This window comes from Amblyraja radiata, chromosome 1, assembly GCF_010909765.2.
Source record: "Amblyraja radiata isolate CabotCenter1 chromosome 1, sAmbRad1.1.pri, whole genome shotgun sequence".
NCBI lineage: Eukaryota > Metazoa > Chordata > Chondrichthyes > Rajiformes > Rajidae > Amblyraja > Amblyraja radiata.
Window position 1 is genome coordinate 30,550,967 of NC_045956.1, and position 24,553 is coordinate 30,575,519.

Genomic DNA, 24,553 nt, shown 5'->3' on the forward strand with positions numbered 1-24,553 from the left:
GTGGGCCCAGTGGGGACAGCGGGGGTGGCTTCGGCACAGTGGAGGTCAGCGGGGGTGGTGTGGGCCCAGCGGGGGTGGCTTGGGCCCAGTGTGGGTGGCTTGGGCCCAGCGGGGGTGGCGTGGGCCCAGTAGGGGTGGCATTAGCCCAGCGGGGGTCAACGGGGGTGGCGTGGGCCCAGCGGGGGTGGCGTGGGCCCAGCGGGGGTGGCGTGGGCCCAGTGGGGACAGCGGGGGTGGCTTCGGCACGGTGGAGGTCAGCGGGGGTGGTGTGGGCCCAGCGGGGGTGGCTTGGGCCCAGTGTGGGTGGCTTGGGCCCAGCGGGGGTGGCGTGTGCCCAGCGGGGGTCAACGGGGGTGGCGTGTGCCCAGCGGGGGTGCTGTGGGCCCAGCGGGGGTGGCGTGGGCCCAGTGGGGGTGGCGTTAGCCCAGCGGGGGTCAACGAGGGTGGCGTGGGCCCAGCGGGGGTGGCGTGGGCCAGCAGGGGTGGCGTGGGCCCAGTGCGGGTGGCGTGGGAGAAGATGGCTTGGGCCCCGGCGGCGGGGGAAGGCAGGGGGAGCGGGCCCCGCCGCAGCGGCGCCTAGTTTTGGGGTACAACCGCTGGGTTCAGATTGAGCCACTCCCGCCCGCCGACGGGAGGACGGTCTCCTGGTCGCCAGGCAAGCTGTTGGTGAGGCTCCGACGCCGTGGATGGAGCCGCTGGACCAGGCGGGCAGACACCGCACCGCACCCCCCCCCCCCCGGGCCGGAGAAATGGGCACTCCCTTATCCCGATTTTTTTTTTTTCCCCCTCGGGATTTTTTTCTTACTCTGGGGGAAAAAAGGGGGGTGCGGTCACACCCAACGCACCCCCCCTTCGGACGGCCATGCTATCTGATCCACTGAGTTCTTCCAGCAGTTTGCTTTTTGGCAATTGTCACATTGTTTTGCTACTGTAAATTTTGCCTCCTCTTGGTGAGTGGTAGAAGGGCAGAAGTGGTAATGGTCACAGAGGTGAGAACAGGTTGAGAAAGGTCTAATTCCATGCTGTTACCATGCTTCGATCTGCCTTCATTAATATTCACCCATTTGTAATAAATAATGTATACGCATCAAAGCGCTACATTCATGGATATGTTAATCCAGTGTATTAAAACATCTGTGCATGATGAAACTGCAGATGCTGCTTTAAACTGAAGATTAACACAAAATGCTGGAGTAACTCAGCGGGACAGGCAGCATCTCCGGCAAGAAGGAATGGGTGATGTTTCGAGTTGCTGCCTGTCCTGCTGAGTTACTCTAGCAATTTGTGTCTATCTTTGTATTTATACATCTGTTGAAATGTGGCAACTGTGATCTGTGATCTGTGATCTGTGTGTGTGTGTGTGTGTGTGTGTGTGTGTGTGTGTGTGTGTGTGTGTGTGTGTGTGTGTGTGTGTGTGTGCGTGTGTGCGTGTGTGCGTGTGTGCCTGTGTGCCTGTGTGCCTGTGTGCGTGTGTGTGTGTGTGTGTGTGTGTGTGTGTGTGTGTGTGTGTGTGTGTGTGTGTGTGTGTGTGTGTGTGTGTGTGTGTGTGTGTGTGTGTGTGTGTGTGTGTGTGTGTGTGCACGTGTATGTGTTTTCCTGGAGGTGATTGTTTGGTCAACTGGTCACTATAAATTCCTTCCAGTGTATGTGGCTGGTGGGAGAATGAAGGGAGTGTTTATGGTCATGTGAGAGAGAAAAGGTTAGAAAAAAATAAAGGAGAGAATGGGAGTGATGGGATAGCTCTAATAGCCAATATAGAATCAATTGGCCAAATGCTGTTGTGAAATACAAGATGCTGTTGCCATTTGAACTGTTACTTCAGGAATGTCTGATTCTGAAGTGGAAGGTAATGATTAGACAATGTTTTGGCTTGGGACCCTTCTACAGACATGTATATCGTCACGTGTACCAAGATATAATGAATACATTGTTTTGCATGCTATCCAGTCAAATCGGCTCAAACACGAGTATAGACAGGCAATACACAAGTACAAAGATAGACACAAAATGCTGCATTAACTTAACGGGATAGGCAGCATCTCTGAAGAAAAGGAATAGGTGACGATTCGGGTCGAGACCCTTCTTCAGACGAGTATCTGAAGTATACTTGCTGTACATGGCAAGTAGAAAGGTAGTGTAAAGAGAGAAATAATCAGGATACAGAAGATAGTGCTCGAGTTTGCATCTTGCTGCCATTCGGGATATCTGGGAGGTCCAGTTGGTGATGCAACATCTCCAACTTCTTCCTGATGTGATGCCAGCACCACGCCTGATGTTACTGGATCACGTCAAGCTTCCCAATCCTGTCTAACTTTTACTGATGATACAAAAGTGGGCGGTTTTGCAGATAGTGAAGATGGTTGTGAAAGATTGCAGCAGGATCTTGAGCGGTTGGCCAGGTGGGCGGAGGAATGGTTGATGGGATTTAAAATAGAGAACTGTCTAACAAGGGCAGGACCTACACAGTAAATGGTAGGTCTCTGGGGAGTGTTGTAGAGCAGAGGGATCTAGGAGTACAGGTGCATGGTTCCTTGAAGGTCGAGTCGCATGTAGATGAGGTGGTCAAAAGGGCTTTTTGCACATTGGCCTTCATCAGTCAGAGTATTGAGTATAGAAGTTGGGAGGTCATGTTGCAGTTGTATAAAGACACTGGTGAGGCCGCATTTAGAATATTGTGTTCAGTTCTGGGCACCATGTTAAAGAAAAGATGTTGTCAAGCTGGAAAGGATACAGAGAAGATTTACGAGGATGTTGCCAGAACTAGAGGGTGTGAGCTATAGGGACAGGTTGAGTAGGCTGGGTCTCTATTCCTTGGAGCGCAGGAGGATGAGGGGTGATCTTATAGAAGTGCACAAAATCATGCGAGTAATAGATCGGGTAGATGTATCAGTTAGACAAGTGCATGGATAGGTCAGGTTTGGAGGGATATGGACCAATTGTAGGCAGGTGGGACTAGTGTCACTGGGACATGTTGACTTGTGTGGGCAAGTTGGGCTGAAAGGCCTGTTTCCATGCTGTATCACAATACAATACAAAATACAATATTTATTCATTGTCATTTGAACCTCAATGAGGCTCAAACAAAACTCTGTTTCCACAGCCATACAAACAAAACAAAATTCTACAAGACACACAAACAATTCAATTCACACAAATATCCATTACAGTGAATCTCCTCCTCACTGTGATGGAAGGCAAAGTCTTTTCTCTCCCCTGCTCTCCATTTTTCTTCCGATGTTAAAGCCCCCCTGCGGGCAATGGTAAGTCCCACGGCCGTTGAGGCCATGCAGGCAGGCGTTGGAATGTCCCGCGACCGTTAGAGCCGCGCCGGGCGATGTACGGCTCTGCTCCGGGTCGTTCCAACCCCGCGATACGGGCGGGAGCTCCAAAAAGCGGTCTCCCCCCAGGCATCCGCGAGCTCCCTATATCACCGTTCACCGGACCTGCGGCTGGAGCCTCCGAGCTCTGGAGTCGGTCGCAGCAGTGAGCCACCACCGCTCCCCATGCTCCGAGGCCGGCCAGCTCCACGATGGTAAGTCCGCAGCTCCGCAGGCTCTGCGACTGGAGCCCCCAGGTCATTCCGGTTGGAGACCGCTCCACGGTACTAGGCCCCAACGACAACGGAGACCCGACAGGAAAAAGGTCGAATAGGGGAAGAGATTTTAACAGTCCCCCCCTCCCCGCTCCCCACATATACACAGCCAAAAACAGTATAAAATAACACAACAACTACATTAACTAGACAAAAAAATAATAAAATACAGACAGGCTGCAGGGGCCGCTGCAACGTGAGTCGCGCCCCAAATCGGAAAACAACCGGATCACTCTATGACTCTTAGCATATTCTATGTCTTTCCACTTTCTTACTTAATAACAATGAGAGCTGATGGTTGTATTAGAATCATCTCATCCAAAGGATTAAAAAAAAAGACAAGACATATATTTCCCATAGTTGCAAATGTGTTTCAACATTGGAAATGAAGGTCGAGCAATCTGCATGATTGATTTTCTTATGATAACTGTGATATCGCGGCTCTCGCCAGCAGCGGCCTCTGCAGTCCGTCTGCGTTTTTATTATTTTATGTCTATGTTTTAATGTAGTTTTTGTTATTTTTGTTGGGGTATGTGTGTGGGGGGGTGGGGGTGGTGTGGGGGGGAGGGGGAAACTTTTAAATCTCTCCCTGCACGGGAGACCCGACCTTTTCTTTGTCGGGTCTCCGTTGTCGTTGGGGCTGCAACGAGGAGCGGCCTCCAGCAGGAAAACCGGGGACTCCAGTGCCGAACTCACCTCACCGTCGCGGAGCTGGCCGAGTCCAGAGCGGGTGGAGCTGTGGTGGACGCTGCTGCGACCCGACCCCCGGAGATTCGGTGGCTGCAACTGCGGGTTTGGCGGACGGCACCGGGAGCCCGCGGGTCCCTGCTGGGTGACCGCTTTTCGGGGCTTCCGCAACGGCGACTTCTCCCGCCCGAGTTGCGGGGTTGAAGAGCACCTGGAGCGGGGCCTTACAGCACCGCCCCGCGCGGCTTGGAATGGCGGCGGGTCTCTGCGAGCGCGCGCCGGGGGCTCTAACACCAAGACCCGGTGCGCGAACTTGCATTACCCGGCGTGGTTTAATGGCCACGGGACAATTCGCCATCGCCCGCCGGGGGCTTTGACTTTGACTCTGACATGGGGGGGAGAGTGCAGTGGAGAGAGAAGTTTTTTTGGCCTTCCATCACAGCAATGTGATGGATGTTTATGTAAAATATGTTGTGTCTTGGGTCTATTTGTTGTAATGTATGGCTGCAGAAACGGCATTTCGTTTGGACCTCACGGGGTCCAAATGACAATAAATTGAATTGTATTGTATATCTTCCATTCTACAAGATATTTAAGTTCCTGATTAAATGTGGGCATTAGTTAATCAAGCATGTAATTAGAAACCCAATCAAAGAACTTGTGATAAAATTACATCTCATTTCATTAAGTAACCAGAAGATATCAAAACAGATTCACTAATTACTTTTACATAAAAGAGGCATTGCAAATTCAAGAGGTGGATAGTATAAAGATTGTGGGTATAAATGGTGTTCAGAGGTATCATACGATGCCTATAATAAAATGCCTACTTGTAATTTTTAAGCATTCCCTTCTATATTATTTAATTTTCAGAGGTACAGTGAAAAGCTTTGTTTCGCTGTTATTTCAATTAGACTGTCACCAAATAAAGTACCTGAAAGGAATTCCAAGCATTTAGGTAGAAGTACATTTATATCATAACTGCACCAAGGGATTCAAAATTAAATGTAATAGTGGAGAATGTTACATTGCAAAAGTCCTTGCAATTGCACAGAGCCTTGTCATGCCCAGTCCATCACCGGCTCTGACCTCCCCACCATCGAAAGGATTTACCGGAGTCGCTGCCACAAAAGGGCAGCCAGCATCATCAAAGACCCACACCATCCTGGCCACACACTCACCTCACCACTGCCATCGGGAAGAAGGTCCCTCACATACACTCCTTCTGTAAAGGCACAGTTGGTAGTGAAACATCTCAACCTTATCGTGATATCAGTGGCTGTGGGGCAATAGGAAGGGAATTCCAATTGCTCCTCCGTTAAATGAGTTAGCAGTAGAAATGTAGGGATATGTTCCGAGTCACCTGCCAATTATAAGGTATTGTGTGGATGCAGCAAATTTATAGACCTAAAGAATCATACTGAAGAAAAAACAGTCTGAAGAAGAGTCTCGACCCAAAACGTCACCCATTCCATCTCTCCAGAGATGCTGCCTGTCCTGCTGAATTACTCCAGCACTTTGTGTCTATCTTCACTGTAAACCAGCATCTGCAGTTCCTTCCTACACAGAAAAAGGCACTATTGGCCATGATGCCTATCTATACTAATCCCATTCCCGTGCATCAGGCCCATATTTCTCTACACCTTGTACCTCATACCTGCAGAGCGGCACAGTGGTAGAGTCACTGCTTTACAGCGCCGGAGATGTTTAATGTTCAAAATCTTTCGGCGACCCTGATACGTCAGTCAATGATGCTGGCAGTTGCCAAAGAAAATCGCCAAGTGTGACATGCCCTTTACAGCGCTTTCAGCGCCAGAGACCCGGGTTCGATCCTGACTATGGGTGCTGTCTGTACGGAATATGTACGTTCTCCCCATGACCGCGTGGGTTTTCTCCAAGATGTTGGGTTTCCCCGCACACTCCAAAGACGTACAGGTTTGTAGGTAAATTGGCTTGGTATAAATGTAAATTGTCCCTAGTGTTTGTAGGATAGTGTTAATGTGCGGGGATTGCTGGTTGGTGCGGACTCAGTGAGCCGAAGGGCCTGTTTCCGCGCTGTATCTCTAAACTAAACAGGACAGTATTTTTTTTGCAATAATACATTATCACACAAGCTTTAGCAAATCTACACATAATTAAACAAATTAATTATGAAATTGAAAATATTCTCACCTCCACTCACTCCAATAACAAAACGACCTACAATCAGCAATTCAAAGGAGTCAGCAGTTTCACTTAGGGACATCAATAAAGCAGCAAAGATTGCAAACCCATTATTTAGGAGAAGAGTCCCCTTCCTAGAATAAAAAAAAGTAGAAAGTTTTCAGACAATGGAATTGGTTTGAGGGTTTAGATCATGTTATGATATTCAGAATATTCAGATATTCTGCAAATTGTCTTGAAGAATATGGCCCACAATATATGGGTCGAGAAACACTCCAAAGGCCAAATGCTTGTCAGAATATTTATCTCCATGAATTGATACGTTCATATCCTCTTTAGCTCTACAAATGAAACATGTGTTTTCTGTTCAATAGGCTGAAACCCACCGAATGGATTATAAACATAAATTAACAATGAATGAGTTTCAATGGCGAAATAGCGACATGTTGTTATCTTCTGTAACGTCATGGCCAATTCCCGAAGACTAGGCCAAGCTTTGACCTCTCCCTTGTAGGGCTCTCGACATATTACCTTTGTAAACTTTCTGGCACATAGAAACATAGAAACATAGAAACATAGAAAATAGGTGCAGGAGGAGGCCATTCGGCCCTTCGAGCCAGCACCGCCATTCATTGAGATCATGTCTGATCGGCCCCAATCAATAACCCGTGCCTGCCTTCTCCTCATATCCCTCGATTCCACTAGCCCCTAGATCTCTATCTAACTATCTCTTGAATCCATCCAGTGATTTGGCCTCCACTGCCCTCTGTGGCAGGGAATTCCACAAATTCACAACTCTCTGGGTGAAAAAGTTTTTCCTCACCTCAGTCTTAAATGGCCTCCCCGTTATTCTAAGGCTGTGGCCCCTGGTTCTGGACTTGCCCAACATTGGGAACATTTTTCCTGCATCGAGCTTGTCCAGTCCTTTTATAATTTTATATGTTTCTATAAGATCCCCCTCATCCTTCTAAACTCCAGTGAATACAAGCCTAGTCTTTTCAATCTTTCCTCATATGACAGTCCCGCCATCCCAGGGATCAATCTCGTGAACATATTTGATAAATTCCACCCCATCTAAGCTCTTGGTACCATGGTAGCCCCAATATATATTGTGAAGGTTAAAATCTCCCATTATAACAACCCGAATAGTCTTAAAGCTGTATGAAATCTCTTGGCATATTTGTTCCTCTAATTCTCTTGAATTGACTATTTGGGGGGCTATAAGTTCATTCCCAACAAGGTGATCATCACTTTTCATTTCTCCGTTCCATCCATATCGCCTCACTGGATCACCCTGGCGTAATGTTACTACTGCTGTGACATTCTCCATAATCAGTAAAGCAAGTCCCCTTTCATCTGCACCACTATCTTGCCTTAAGGGCCTGTCCCACTTACGCTACTTTTTCGCCGACTGCCGGCAACCGTCATAGGTCGCCGAAAAATTTCAACGTGTTGAAAATTCAGCGGCGACAAGAAAGACGCTACGACTCTTTGGGTGACTAGGAGACTACTCACAACCATACAGGCGATACCCTGGCGACATGTCGCGGGGTGAAGCATGTATGGTCGTGAGTAGTTGCCCAAAGAGTCGTACCTTGTACTGGTCGCCGTTGGATTTTCAACATGTTGAAAATTTTCGGCGACCTGTAATCACCTATGACGGGTGCCGGCAGTTGCCGAAAAAGTTGCGTAAGTGGGACAGGCCCTTTAGCATCTGTACCCTGGAACATTAAGCTGCTAGTCCTATCCTTCCCTTAGCAGGTTTTCAGAATCGTTATAACGTTCTACTCACACATACCTATCCATGCCCTGAGTTCATACACTTTATCTGTCAGGCCTCGCACTTTAAAATAGATGCAATTTAATCCAACCATCTTTCCTGGCGCTCTGCTGAAGCTCTTGCCTGTTCTGTCCACTGAACATGCTGTCACCAACATCTATATCTACTTCCAATCACACACCTGCCACATTGAATCCCATCCTCCTGTCACTTAGAGTAGATCATTTAAACTAAGGCACATAGATGTTTATTTTCACAGTGGGTGGTGAATAGCTGCCATCCTCTGCTCCAGCAGCTAGTGAAAGCTGGATCATTAGAAGTGGATAAATATTTGATAAATCAAACAGGTAACTGTATATGTAGGGATATATATTAAATCTTGGAGAGGGAGAGAGAGAGGGGGGGAGTGAGGGGGGGAGTGAAGGGGGAGAGAGGGGGGGGGGGGGAGAGGGGGAGAGAGAGAGGGGAGAGAGAGAGAGAGGGAGAGAGAGAGGGGGAGAGAGGGAGAGGGGGAGAGAGAGAGGACATAGAGAGAGAGATAGGCGGAGAGAAGGGGGAGAGAAAGAGGGGAGAGAGAGGGGATAGAGAGAGGAGAGAGAGGGGGGAGAGAGAGGGGGGAGAGAAAGAGAGGGGGAGGGGGGGAGGGGGGAGGGGAGAGAGAGGGGAGAGAGAGGGGGGGGGAGGGGGAGAGAGAGAGGGGGGAGAGAGAGAGAGGGGAGAGAGAGAGAAGGGAGAGAGAGAGGGGGAGAGAGAGAGGGGGGAGAGAGAGGGGAGGAGAGAGGGGGGGAGAGAGAGGGGGGGAGAGAGAGAGGGGGAGAGGGAGGGGGAGAGAGAGAGCGGGAGAGAGGGGGGAGGGAGAGGGGGAGAGAGAGAGGGGGGAGAGGGAGGGGGAGAGGGAGGGGGAGAGGGGTAGAGAGAGGGAGAGGGAGGGGGAGAGAGAGAGGGAGAGAGAGAGGGAGAGGGAGAGGGAGAGGGAGAGGGAGAGGGAGAGGGAGAGGGAGAGGGAGAGGGAGAGGGAGAGGGAGAGGGAGAGGGAGAGGGAGAGGGAGAGGGAGAGGGGGAGGGGGAGGGGGAGAGAGAGAGAGAGAGCATGCTGGTTTAAACTGAAGATAGACGCAAAATGGCAGAGTAACTCAGCGGGACAGGCAGTATCTCTGGAGAGAAGGAATGGGTGACGTCAGGGGAAAGGGAGATGAGAGATATAGACTGATGTAGGGAGATAATGAACAAATGAATGAAAGCCATGCAAAAAAAGTGACGATGATAGACTTTTTGAAATCTCTTGGCATATTTGTTCCTCTAATTCTCTTGAATTGACTATTTGGGGGGCTATAAGTTCATTCCCAACAAGGTGATCATCACTTTTCATTTCTCCGTTCCATCCATATTGCCTCACTGGATCACCCTGGCTGTTTGAACGAGAAGCTGGTGCGACTAGGGTGGGGTAGGGATGGAGAGGGAATGCAGGGGTTACTTGAAGATAGAGAAATCGATATTCATTCCGCTGGGTTGTAAGCTGCCCAGGCGAAATATGTGATGCTGTTCCTATATATATACACACACACACACATATTTATTCTCTTATATATTATACACACACACACACACATATATATATATAAAATAGATCTTCTGGCAATTAATGTAGTAAAAGCAATCAACCGATGGGCTGAACGGAACAGATGAGTAGAATCTAACGTTGGTAGCCCAAAAATTGCAGTAATAGGATGAGGTTGTAAATCAATACCTAAAACTACAGTAATAGTATCAAATTTCTTTCCAATATTTCTCCAAAAGTGGACAAGACCAAAAAATACGAGTCAGTGAGGCCACTTCTGAATTACATCTGTCACAGGTAGGATTTATATGACCATAAAAACGAGCTAACTTATTTTTTGACATATGAGCTCTGTGAACCACCTTGAATTGTATCAGAGCATGTCTTGCACACATTGAAGAGGTATTGACTAATTGAAGAATCCTCTCCCATTTCTCTATAGATAGAGACATTTGGAGTTCTCTTTCCCAGTCATTCTTAATTTTATCAAATGTATCTATTTGTAATTTCAAAATCAACTCATAAATAGTCGTTATTAAACCTTTCTGATAAGGGTTCAAATGTCAATTTGTTTCCGAGATTTTGGTTTGATGTGGCAACGGAAAAGAGGGCAGAGTAGCCTTCAAAAAATGTCTAATTTGGAATTATCTAACAAAATGTGAGTTAGGTAAATTATATTTATTGGAGAGTTGTTCAAAAGACATAAAACAACCATCCAAAAACAAACCACAAAAAACTGCTAATCCCTTCCTCTTCCATAAAAGAAAGGCTTGATCAGTACTACAAGGTTGGAAGAAAAAATTAGATATGATAGCTCGATAAGATAAAATCATTCAATCCAAAAAACGTATGAAATTGAAACCATATTCGCAATGTGTGTCTTATTATTGGGTTAGTCGTATATTTATTCAATCTCGTAATTGTAAAAGGTAACAAGGCCCCAGGATAGAAGCCAATGATAACAATGATAATAGAATCACGTTCAAGATTTATCCATCCTGGGCATTGGGTAACTTCTAAATCTTTTGTCCAAAACATTAAATAACGAGCATTAACTGCCCAATAATAAGATCTGAGGTTCGACAGTGCCAAACCATCATCTTTTTAAAATTTCTGTAAGTATTTTTTACTGAGTCTGGGATTTGTATTCTGCCATATATATGAAGACATTTTTGAGTCAATAATATCAAAAAAATAATTAGAAATAAAAATTGGTATCATCTGCAATAAATACAAACATTTAGGTAGGATAAACATTTTAATAGCACTGATTCGGCCGATTAGGGATAAGGACATTGGTGACCATTTAGTAAACTGTTGTCTGATGTGGTCAATTAATGGCATAAAATTGGCTTTAAATAGATCCTTGTTTATTGGTAATCATAATGCCTTAATAAGTAAAACAGTCCGTATTCAATCTAAATGGAAAACGTTCATAATTCGAAATTTGATTGTTTAATGGAAAAAGCTCACTCTTACTAAGATTTAGTTTATAACCAGAAAAACTACTAAATTGATTAAGTAGAGCTACTATTGCAGGAATATATTTCTCAGGGTTAGAGATAAATAATAACACATCATCTGCATAAAGAGATAGCTTATATGTCTTATTCCCACAGACAATACCAAATATATTGGGGGAATCCCTAATAACGGTGGCCAAAGGTTCCAGAGCGATATCAAACAGTAAAGGACTTAAAGGACAGCCCTGTCTAGTACCTCGAAAGAGCCTAATGAAAGGGGATCTCTGATTATTGGTAAGTACAGAAGCTTGAGGTATATGATAAAGTGGGACGACAGATGGCACAATGGGCTAAGTGTTCGGCTGGCGACCGGAAGGTAGCCGGTTCGAATCCCGCTTGGAGTGCATACTGTCGTTGTGTCCTTGGGCAAGACACTTCACCCACCTTTGCCTGTGTGTGAATGTGTGTGAGTGATTGGTGGTGGTCGGAGGGGCCGTAGGCGCAGATTAGCAGCCACGCTTCCGTCAGTCTGCCCCAGGGCAGCTGTGGCTACAGAAGTAGCTCACCACCACCGAGTGTGACTGAGGAGTGTATGAATAATGCGATGTAAAGCGCCTTGAGTATTCTAGAAAGGCGCTATATAAATCCCATCCATTATTATTATTATTATGATATATCAGCTTGATCTAAGAGATAAATTTTGGACCAATCTTTAATTTTTCAAGTGTATTGAATAAGTATTCCCTACTCTATCAAATGCCTTCTCAGCATCTAGTGACATGACACATTCTGGAGTTTTATTTGACTGTATATACAATATTCATTAATCTCCTAACATTAAAGTATGAATAACGATTTTTAATAAAACCTGTCTGATCTTCAGAAATAATTTGCGGTAAAATATTTTCCAATCTCATAGCTAATATTTTTGAAAGAATTTTGGAATCTACATTTAACAGTGATATTGGTCTATATGATGTCACTTCAGTAGGGTCTTTATCTTTTTTAAGAATTAAAGAGATAGATGTTTCATAAAAGGATTGTGGTAATATATTCATTAAAAAGGCTTCTTTAAAAACCTTGCATAGCCAGGGAGACAGTAAACTTGAAAAATACTTTAAAAATTCCACTGTATACCCATCTAAACCGGGAGCTTTACCAGAATTCATTGAAAGGATTGCTTTCTGTATTTCTTCCTCCGTTATGGGTTCGTCTAACAACAGAGACTCATTATGTGGTAAATTTGGCAAATTCAGTTTCTTTAAAAACTCATGCATTATATTGGAATCAGTAGGAAATTCTGATTGGTATAGGGAGGTATAAAATTCCTGAAAGGATTTATTAATTTCATCATGATCTACTGTCAGTGTACCATCCCGTTTACTCACTTTAATAATCTGACATTTGGCCGACACCGCTTTCAACTGATTGGCAATTAATTTGCCAGATTTATCACCATGTATATAAAATTGACTTTTGGTTTTAAGTAGCTGATTCTCAATTGGTGATACTAATAACAAATCATGTCTCAATTGAAGTTCTTATAGAGCTCTAAACTAGGAGCTTTTGAATATTTTTAATCAATCTCTTTAATCTCATCAGCCAATATACGTATTTCATTTTTAGTTTGTTTTTTTAATCCCACGGAGAATGGAATAATTTTCCACGAATATATGCCTTAAAAGCATCCCAGACTACACTATTGGATATTACTTCAGTAGAATTTGTTAAGAAGAAGAAGGCAATCTGATCTTTAATAAAATTAACAAAATTTCGATCTTGAAACAAGTTAGTATTAAATCGCCATTGTTTAGCATTAAACTTGGAATCAGATAGTTTGATTGATAGTTTCAATGGTGCGTGATCAGAAATAGCAATTGCATCATACTCACACGCAGTGACTGATGAAACTAGCCGGGAATCTATTTTATTTTGGAGTCACGTCAGTGAGTCCGTGAAGAAGCCTCGCCAGTCCGCATGCGCGTCATTACGTCGTTCGCATGGTGAAGCACCGGACTGGCAGGCGCGTCGCTCCTGCCAGCGGTAAGTTTAAACCTGCAGGTAAGTTTTGTATTCTTTACCAGGTTGTGTGTTTCTTGCAGGAATCTCTTTTTATAAGAGGTTTCCTGCTGGATATGTTGGGGCGAAGTCCAGACGGGCCGCGGGAAACCGGTTATGGGCCGTGGGGAATTGACACTCCGGTCAGCACCGTGGTAGCGTGGGTAACCGGCGGGCCGTCGGGTTCGCTACCGTGGTTCCCGTGGAAGGGGTGAATCCAGCAGCGGTATCGGCACCAGAGTCGCTGACAGTTTAGTCAGCAGCTTCCAGACCGCTGTGGTTCCCGTGGAGGAGATAAGTCCAGGAGCGGTGACTCTACCAGAGTTGTGACGGTGCGGTCAGCGGGTCCCAGACCAATGGTGTGCCCATGAAAGGAGGTGAATCTAACAATGAGTCGGTCAGGCCTGGGGACTCGGGGAGTCGGGCCAGGATGGTTCCCCTCCTTCAATGGGTAGCGTCTTCAGATGTTTTGGCCCACATGGAGCGCCTGATGGACAGGTTGCTCCACAATGGTACGCTCCAAAGGAGGGAGCTATCGGCCTGGGTCTCCTTGGGAGTCCGTGGCGACAGCACCCGTTTCAGGGCTGTCCAGAGAAGATGCTCCAGCAAGAGGAACTTTATATCCGCGGGTCTCCTCAGGGGCATGTGGCAGCAGCACCTGTAGAAGGTCTGCATGATATCTCCCTCTTGGAGGAGGTGAGCACACGGAGTCAGTTTTGTTCCGACTCCGAGATCCCAAAGGTATAGCTGATGAGCATACCATGAGGCAGGGGCCTGCGGCAGCACATGTTCAGGGCTGTCTACGAATCTCCCTCTCTGTGGATGGGAGTGCGAGTGGTCAGTGGGTAACTGACTTCAAATTCTAAAGTATGTCCGTGGAACGTACTGGAGCACATGAGTATGGATTCAAGAGAGTCCTCGCAAACGAAGGTGGCAGGATACCCGTAAGGGGCCAGAGTTTCCCTCATGCTATAAGTGCCGGAAATGAACAGCGCTATCAGGGGTGACATTAAAGACCAGCCGCCGAATCTTCTCTTCAGGTAAGACCTATTCAACAGGTAAAACCAGGATGAGGAAGCAAAAGCTGTCGGACCAATCGAGGTACCAACGACGAGCAAAGCTTCATCGTTGCGGCGACAACACACCCCACGCCTCCATTGGCGTTACTAAAGATGGTGGCAGCATGAAAGCTGGTCAGAGGTCTTTAAGCCGAGGCCCAAGTCGGCCTCAGGGGGTAAAATATCGGACCATCTACAAGTTGGTAATATTTACACTTGTTTTTTTGTACAAATGATAATGATAACATGTGTTTAGTTTATGTGTTGTATGAAAGTAGAATTCCTTGATAAGGATGGAAGGGGCCCAAGTGGCCTTACAGCACACAAATGGTTGTGGCATCTAACTATGTAAAAAACTGCACAAAACTAGGGTTCCAAGCACGGAATTTTCAAGACAGGTTCGGAATTTGGGCCAGAGTTGTGGCTAGAGCAGGTACGGAATTGGCAGGCGTGGCCTGTTCATTGTGAAAGATGCAGAATGTCGTTTAACTCACATGTGCAGTATATATTTTTCCGAATAGGAAACTTTGCATCTGATTTCCATAGGATGCTCCCATTTACAGAGATCACCGGAAATATTTGAAATTTATCTGGATAAGGGCAATGATAAAAACATTGCAAAATTGGTTAACTTCAGTTCCCAGGTTATTTACCAGATTACTAAAACCGATGCTTGGACTGCTCAGAGCTCAAAAACATTTGTTATGTCTTGTCTGGAGGATATTCTAACACTGTATGTTGCTAAAATCAACTGTTTCAGCCTCAAACTATGTTTAAGAAAATTAAGGTGAGACCAACTAGATTTGTTCATCATTGGGATTTACCTTTAACTATTAATTAGCCTGTGACTCCGCGCTGGGGTAAGAGATTAGAATCAATAGGAGCCTGTAACAATCTTGTTGTGATAAAGCAGCCTTCTATTCATCAAGTGTAATTGGCAATGTAGTATGTGATTCAGCTGTGCAAGTAGGGGAGCTTACATCATGCAAAGTAGTAATCTCTCAAGTGCCATGTAGGGCTTTGTGACAGACATTATGCTATTACCAGCTGAAGCTACCAAAGTCATAATGGTGGACGAACAGTATTCAGCATTACCCCAGTAGTCTGGTCAGTAAAATTTCAGTTATATTATAAACTGATGAGGCTCGAAGGTGGAAAATTCTGAATGCCATCTCTAGTTCGGAGAAGGAGGAGATTTGCATGAGTTAACAATTATTCAGTTGGTAACTTACTACCTATCGACACTAGGTGCATTCTATAGGTTAAAGGGTTATTGAGCGAATATGCATAATCTGCAAGTTCAACGTTGAGTTGATACACTATGGTGGTGGCATATGTTAGTCACATGTGTGCAATCAAGTCAGAATATCCTGTAATAATTTACTTAATTTCATTTTGCGTTAGAATATCATCACGTACAATCAATGACAACACAAAATAGGTGTTGGATCATTAAGTATTTAATGAAATTATGGCTCAATGGAACACCGAATATCAATAAGTTTGTTTCCAGGCTCATTTACCAGTTGCAAAAATATGTGGCATAACAGTGGCCACTTGAATTCTCGCTTCAAGGAGAAGGAAGTTATTTTTGTCTCCCTCCATTTTGTCTCATCAGTCGGGTCTTGCAATAAAGTCAGCAAGATCCCGCTTTAGGTTGTCGTTCTGTCTGACTGGCCTATGCAGCCATGCATCCCGCTTTTGTCGGGAATAATAATACAACCTTTTACGGTTATTCTAAACGTAAAACTTTGCTGGTTCAGCCTGTAGCTCGGGAAACCAGCCTCTGCATGATTAAATCAATTTATTGACTTATAGATTCGGAGTAGACTGCTCTTGCGGCTCGGATTCTCAGACCGATCCATATTTGTGCTCATTGCAGAGTGCAGGGATAGCACCAAAAAAGATAAGCATTACATTTCCTCTTCAGGAGATGGGAAGCGTTTTGTTTGAATGCTAATGTTACATCTAATACGGTACAGATAACTGACATCTTGGAGTTCGTTTCAAATGGGTCTTTGACAATAAATTAAGTTAGAAGACCATTAACTGTGTCCAACGTGTCTTCCCATCATCTTTGCTGCAGCAAACAGGACTCACTCTGTCGGGTTTCACCCTCTGATCCAGAGTTTATAAAGGATATCTTTCACACAAGTTCTCCCAGGACAAGCACAGGGCAGTATGGGATATTGACATGGTATTAACACTATTTTACCAAGGGGCTCCACTCCAGCTACATCCTTAGCTTTGGCTCGGCTCTCATAAGGTAGTTATCCTCATGGTGCTGGTCTCAGCGCAACGGGTTCAATCACTACATATTGTGACTGGACAGGATGGTTACATCTGCAAATAATATTATATTTTAATGCTTAGTTAAGCAGAGCAGACATGAGGTCTCAAACTAGTTTCATGGCATACCCCATGGACCTTCGGTTATGTATGGTCACACATATACAAAAATACGTCAATGTCACAAAGAGCCTTAGAGGCTCTGAACTAGTAATGTTTGTTAATTACAAAAACGTTATAAAAAGGTATTGGTTCAGACCATCTCCAGGTGGTTAAAACGGGGTTTGGCTCATGCAGGAGTAGATACTGATATTTTTCAAATCTCACTCCACCAGGGCTGCTACAACATCAGCAGCAAAGGTTATGTACGTTCCGTAGGACCACATCCTAGCGACTGCAGGATGGTCGAATGAACAAACTTTCTGAACATTTCATAATAACCTATTGCCAGACCAGGGGTATTTGCCAACTCTATTTTAGGTTCAGTGGTTAGTTTACTCCCGGATGAGAGGAGTTACTATTATTTATTCATTATGAATGTTTCCCTCATCTGTCAATGAAGCAGTTGTGGTTGTGTAGACTTGTTTCTCACGGCATGAAATCACAGAGCTTTGAAATCTTCAAGGAATCACTCACGTGACTCCGAAGTAAAATAGTAAGATTAAACGAGAACTTACCAGTTTGAAGTTTGATCTTTATTTTATGAGGAGTTACGATGAGCGATTACATGCCCACTGCTCCTACCCTCTCTCATAAAGATCACTCGGTAGTTCTAGTCTTCTCTAAGTCTTACTATGTTACTTCAACTACTGTTATCTGTGATTTCACACCGCTGCTTTGAAGATTGACGCGCATGCGGACTGGCGGGGCTTCTTCACGTAATCGCTCATCGTAACTCCTCATAAAATAAAGATCAAACTTCAAACTGGTAAGTTCTCGTTTAATCTTACTATTATAAAGTAGTCAATCCTGGAGTAACTATGATATACATGAGAGAAAAAAGAAAATTCTTTGTCATTTGGGTGTAGGAATCTCCAGACTTCTAACATTCCAGAGTCAAGTAAAAAAGAGTTGATAAAACTAGCGGATTTATTTGGAAGCGCATGATTAGATGCAGATCTGTCCATCGAGCGATTCAAACAGCAGATAAAATCTCCACCCAGTATCAAAAGATATTCATTTAGATTAGGAAAGGATGCGATTAACTGTTTAAAAAACTCAGGCTGATCAATATTAGGTGCATAAACATACACCATAACAACTTTTTGGTTATGAAGAACACCAGTGATCATCAAAAATCTACCATATGGATCAGAAATTGTTTCATAATGAACAAACGAGATTGAGAAGTCAATAAAAATAGATACTCCTTTCACTTTCGCCTGTGAATTTGAATGAAACTGCTGTCCTCCTCAAAACTTAAAGAAACGTTGATTATCATTCGTCCTTACATGAGTTTCCTGAACAAAGATAATCTGAGCATTTAGTCTACGAAGAACTTTAAAAAAAATATTCCTTTTAATGGGGTGGTTCAAACCATTAGCATTCCATGAGAGAAAGTTAATAACTTTATCCATGTTGCTTGTAAAAATCATGTGGAATGTAGAGGATTAATTTCGTAGACCATAGTAGTTCATGATACTGGAAGGAAAAAAATCTAATGCGGAGCCGGAAGTTACAACATTTCAGGCATTTTTGTAGTTCTAATACAGCACAGATCGAAAAAACTAAACTAAAAGCAAGTCCCCACCCACGCAAAACCCGAAACTGCCCCGTCTCTCTCTAGTAGCAGCTCCAAAAGTAGAAGCAAGTTATATTTACCACTCAATAGCCAAAAAAATTGATATTATGGTTAAAAAGTACATGCTAGCTGTGAAAAACAAGAACTGCTTTACATTGTTTATACAAAGAAAGGAAGAGAAACCCTTCAGAAGACATTTTGAAAGTGGAAGAACTAACAAAGAAGATCTTAAAAGTTAAGGTAATCCATCACATTAGTATCCCAAAAACAACAAAAAAAAACAGAAGGAAAAAAAAAGAAAAAAAAAGAAATTAACAATATCTTAGAGAACTTAAAAGTTATGATATGATACCATCATTCTAAAAATCTAAAAAGTAATAAAGAATAACTCATCCGGTTAAATTCTTAGTCATTTACAAAGTGTTGTATTGTCAAATTAGGAGCAATAAATCTCAGATTGTAACTCAACCAGCTATCAGCAACTCCCCGTCATGGCTTTGGGGGGGGGGGGGGGTGGGGGCATTAATCATTGTCCACCCGCAGTACCAGAGTTGTCGAGAGCTGTGTATAAACTGCTCAGTAAATTGTAAGTTCAAGGGATACCGGCAAGATCTTAATAAGCCTCCAGAAAGCGTCTTGCAGATTGTTAAAGAATCGGCTGTTACCATCAGGGAGTCGTATTCGCAGTCTGGCTGGGTAGGGTATAGCTGCTTCTTAAATAACTCAGACATTACCTTCTATAAAGGCAATCTTAGTCACATAAGCTCACGGCTGTAGTCAGGAAGAATCCGAAACTTGCATTCTTCAAATTCAACCATGCCCGACTTTTTTGCTGCTCGGAGGACATCTGCAAAAAGTGGAACCGAAAAATCAGATGTCTCGGTTTATCTTTGAAACCGGGTTATTTCCCAACTCTGTGCATTATCCAAAATTGAAAGATTTCCAAAATGCTCGATGTCGAAAGTCTCCTTTAGCATTCTAGAGACATAATTTATAACATTGTCACCTTCCCAACCTTCAGGCAAACCAACAATTCGCAGATTCTGCCGACGGCTTCTACTCTCCAGGTCCATGTTTTTAGTCTTGTATTGCTCGAGCGCCCGGGAGTTTTCAGACATTTTCCGTTCCAGTGTTTCAATCTTCGCATCTCTTTCTTGACCCAAGATTAGCAAATTAGCAATTTGTTCCTTCTGTTCACGAGATTCATCTTGTAACACCATCAGCTTGTCTTGAACTTCCTTCAATTTGCTCCAAACTCCTTTCATCATTTCTTCCAAACCACAGAATCTTCTATCTATTTCTTCACTCATTTTGGATATTGCTTCTAAGGTACTGGACGCCGCACCTTCACCACGATCCTTCTTTGGAGAAGTTTGTTTCCTCTTGTTTTCATTCTTTACACGGTTGAAATGTATAAAAGTGTTAGCAACACTTTAAAAGAGGTTATTCCGTGTCTTGAAATCAAGTAATATTGAAAGAGTGGTAGCAAGGGGTTAAAAGTTAAGGGAGCAAGATATATGCAACCTTACAGCATGCCGCCACTAGAGAGAGTCCACTGCTCTTATCAATATTAAACTCTATTAACCATTCCTCAGCCCACCTGCCCAACTGATCAAGATCCTGCTACAATTGTTGATAACTATCTTCGCCAACTATGAGGCCACCCACTTTAGTGTCATCTGCAAATTTGTTAATCATGCCTTGTACATTCTCATCTAAATCCTTGATGTAAACCACAAACATGATGGGGCCCAACTCGGGGATGTATCCAATTCCTCGAGAACAACATCTAAACATTAACTAGAGGCAAAAGTTAAAAGCAAATCAATTACAGAGTATTGATTAGGTTAGAAAACATGAACCCTGTAACCAGCTTATTCAGGTGTTCAACCTGTTATAATGAGGAAGTGCCACTTGAGCAGTGCCAATTATATTCGTAAAGATATAGACTTAAAAAAAAATAATTGTCAAAGTATCAATAGAGACATGCAGATATATTTAGAGAACACTATGGTACATGGCTACAGATTTGTCAGCTCTGGCCGATTATCACCAAAAGAAACAAATGACTGAGCAGCTGAAATCTTCATTGCACAAACCGATGCATAATTGTCTACTATTTGCATTTTCTGCCCTGCAGCTATCTCATGCCAACATCAATCAAACGTCATCCAATAGAACAAAATTAGAACTTGTTTCCATTCCGTCATTGTATATTCCCCTTACATTTTTAAGTGACAATCAGACAAGACATGCAATCATCCAATTTGACATTCCTAATCACTTCAATGTCAGCCTTTCTGGTATCAATGATGGATCGCAGAACATGAAATTGTTTTGCACTACATATCAAAAGCCAACTTGCTTTTTTTTACCGCAGACTTGCACCAATAAAATAGTGTACACTCTCCTTTCCAAGTGTGATTTACTTGTGAGAACCCATACGCACGCACTGGTCAAATCTATCTTCTCATGGTGAGTGCGGTCGGAGCCGAGGCCGGGAGCCACTGAGCCTACACACCCCCTCCGCCGCCACACGACCCCCCCCCCCCCGCCACCCCCTCCCTCCTCACACCACCCCATGCCCCCCACACCACCCTCACACCCCCCACACCACCCACTCTCCCCCATCAACACCCCCGGCTCCCCCACACTACCCCCCCACACCAACCCCCCTCCCCACTCCCACACACCCTCCCACTCCCACACCCCCGCACTCCCCTCCCACACCCCCTCCCCCCACCACACATCCCCCCTCCCACATACAGGCCCTCCCCTACCCCACAACACCCCCTCCCCTACACTCCCCCTCCCCAAAACTCCCCACTCCCCTGCACCCCCCCCCCCGAGTGAATTGTGAGTCCACAAGCTGTGAGTGACTGAACTGTGAGTCCACAAGCCATGGCTGAGTGAACTGTGAGTCCACAAGCCATGGATGAGTGAACTGTGAATCCACAAGCCGTGGCTGAGTGAACTGTGAGTCCACAAGCCGTGGCTGAGTGTACTGTGAGTCCACAGCCCGTGGCTGAGTACTGTGAGTCCACAGGCCGTGGCTGAGTGGGTACGGCAAGGGGGGGATGGAGTGAGTGGGTGGGAGGGGGGGGATGGAGTGAGTGGGTGGGAGGGGGGGTAGAAGTGCAAGGGGCGGATTGGGGAGGGGGTGAGGGGAGGAGGGGAGATCAGGGGCATCACAACGGGAACCCGTCAGCCGCGCATGCGCAGTTGGGGGCTATGCGTGAGTAGTGGAATATTGGAATTGGTGGAGAGGTGGAATATTGCGTTGGGGGACCAGCCCTCCCGTGTGAGAATGTATAATAATATAGTCTAGTATAATAATAACAATGGAATAGGTTAAAAATATTGTTTCATTATTGGGCTTGCAAATAAATCTGAATTACAATACAATTAGCAGAATGCAATGCAGTTGAATTATTTTTAGTGTCATACAAAACATGAAAAAAAAATCAGTGTTGTTGTGTTGGTGAAACCAACAAAAAGAGAGGCGTGCGCGACACATTTTATCACCGTCCTGAGGAAAGGTTCAATGTTTGATCAATGAAAAAAGAAGCAGAGCAAAGAGGAATATTATGAATTATCACAATCGAGCATTGGAAGAATATTGAAGTAAAAACAAAAATAAGTACAGGTAGCTCTCTGCAGGTCAGGCAGCATCTGTGGAAGGGGAAACAGTTAATGTTTAAGGCTGAAGGCTCTTTCTCAGAACTGGAAGAATAATAATAATATTTTGTTTATAGGGACAGTGCATATTAATTAACGTTTGCATGTAAATATGCGTGATTGTAGCCAATCAGTAGCTAATTTCCATCTCTAGTCCCAGGCAAAGGTAGGTGAAGTGTCTTGCCCAAGGACACAACGACAGTACACACTCCAAGCAGGATTCGAACCGGCCACCTTCAGGCTGCCAGCCGAACACTTAGCCCATTGTGCCATCTGTCGTCCTTTGACCTGCTCTGCTCGCCACTTGCTGTGTGTCCCCAGTTATTTGTTTAAATTTCACATTTCGGGGCGGCATGATGGCGAAGTAGTAGAGTTGCAGCCTTACAGTGCCAGAGACCCGGGTTCGATCCTGACTATGGGTGCTGTCTGTACGTTCTTCCCATGACCTGCGTGGGTTTTCTCCAGGATCTCCAGTTTCCGCCTGCACTCCAAAGAGTACAAGTTTGTTGGTTCATTGGCTTGTTATAAACCGAAGATAGACACAAAATGCTGGAGTAACTCAGCAGGGCAGGCAGCATCTCTGGAGAGAAGGAATGGGTAATGTTTCGGGTCGAGACCCTTCTTCAGACTGATTGGTATAAATGTAAATTGTCCCTAGTGTGCGCATGATAGCGTTAGTGTGCGGGGGTCGCTGGTCAGCGCGGACTCGGTGGGCGGGAGGACCTGTTTCCGCGCTGTATCTCTAAAATAAAATAAACTAAACTAAATTTCCAGCAACTACAATTTAAAAGAAATTCATTTGACAGTCAACACTCTGGGAGATGTTACTATTGTTTGAATAGTGCCATCTTATCTCCCCTGGACCAGTGGATAAAGGGGGCTGAATTAAACATGTCACACAAAGGACACGATGTGACAGAGATATGCCAGAAGCTTTTTGAAGGCAAAGAAACGCAGTCTAACATTTGAGGCTTTGAGGTACCCTTGGGATGCTGCAGCGAGAAACCAATCATGGAATGACAACATTCAAGGGATGACAAGTTCAAAATTCCCTCTGGCAAGCTGAGATATTGACCTTATAAGACCACAACTTGCTACCAGCTGCAATTTGCTAAAGTAGATACCACACAGACATACATTCTTTAGACTTGTTAATAAATGCCACGCTAATCCAAAATGACAAGGCCCCATGTTGCCAGCAGGCCTCAGTGCGATGTAAAACTGCTACGTATATGGGTGGGACAAGGGCTGAGAAACAAAGTCTGACAACTAGCCAAGCCTGGGCACACTAGGCCGGGGTGGCACGGTGGCACAGCGGTAGAGTTCCTGTCCGGGTTCGATCCCGATTACGGGTGATGTCTATATGGAGTTTGTACGTTCTCCCCGTGGGTTTTCTCCAGGAACTTTGGTTTCTTCCCACACACCAAAAATGTACAGGTCTGTAAGTTAATTGGCTTGGTGTAGGTGTAAATTGTCCCTAATGCGTGTAGGGTGGTGTTAGTGTGCGGGGATCGCTGGTCGATGCGGATTTGGTGGGCCAAAGGGTCTGTTTCCACGCTGTATCTCTAAACTAAACTAAAAACCATGCCCCACAGCTTTGCTGGTAGTCTAAGCTGTCGTGGGTTTCGTCGTTGAATAGCATCAAATTTCAGAATAATTCATTCAAAGATTACTAAAATGAATAAAACAATGAATGCAAGTTTCAAATTCAAGGACCAAGCGCAGGCATGTGGGACTAGTGTAGCTGGGACATGTTGGCCAGTGTGGGCAAGTTGGGCCGAAGGGCCTGTTTCCACACTGTATCACTTTATGACTCTATGACTAATTAATGCATTTTTAAATCTTTTAAACCTTAAGTGTAATGTAATTTAAACAATCAAAAATCAGAAAGCAAATTAAATTAATTAAAAGGATATATATTGATGTAGCTGTGACATGTTGGCTGGTGTGGGCAAGTTGGGCCGAAGGGCCTGTTTCCACACTGTGTCACCCTATGACTATAAATGCAGGTCAGGCAGCATCACTGGAGAACCTGGATAGTGATGTATAGAAACATAGAAACATAGAAATTAGGTGCAGGAGTAGGCCATTCGGCCCTTCGAGCCTGCACCGCCATTCAATATGATCATGGCTGATCATCCAACTCAGTATCCCGTACCTGCCTTCTCTCCATACCCTCTGATCCCCTTAGCCACAAGGGCCACATCTAACTCCCTCTTAAATATAGCCAATGAACTGGCCTCGACTACCCTCTGTGGCAGAGAGTTCCAGAGATTCACCACTCTCTGTGTGAAAAAAGTTCTTCTCATCTCGGTTTTAAAGGATTTCCCCCTTATCCTTAAGCTGTGACCCCTTGTCCTGGACTTCCCCAACATCGGGAGCAATCTTCCTGCATCTAGCCTGTCCAACCCCTTAAGAATTTTGTAAGTTTCTATAAGATCCCCTCTCAATCTCCTAAATTCTAGAGAGTATAAACCAAGTCTATC

General features: G+C 44.7%; 1 protein-coding gene and 1 non-coding gene across 2 annotated transcripts in view; one reads left to right on the plus strand and one right to left on the minus strand.

Annotated features, from left to right (window-relative positions):
* LOC116985621 (solute carrier family 2, facilitated glucose transporter member 9-like) overlaps positions 1 to 24,553 on the minus strand; it is a 210,570-nt gene that overhangs the window by 132,370 nt on the left and 53,647 nt on the right. Inside the window, exon 5 of the mRNA XM_033040892.1 lies at positions 6,452 to 6,576. Within this exon, the coding sequence (XP_032896783.1) occupies positions 6,452 to 6,576 (125 nt within the window). The remainder of the gene's footprint in view (positions 1 to 6,451; positions 6,577 to 24,553) is intronic.
* LOC116983652 lies at positions 14,621 to 14,749 on the plus strand. The gene has a single exon (XR_004414775.1). It is a non-coding gene; the product is annotated as a U6atac minor spliceosomal RNA (small nuclear RNA).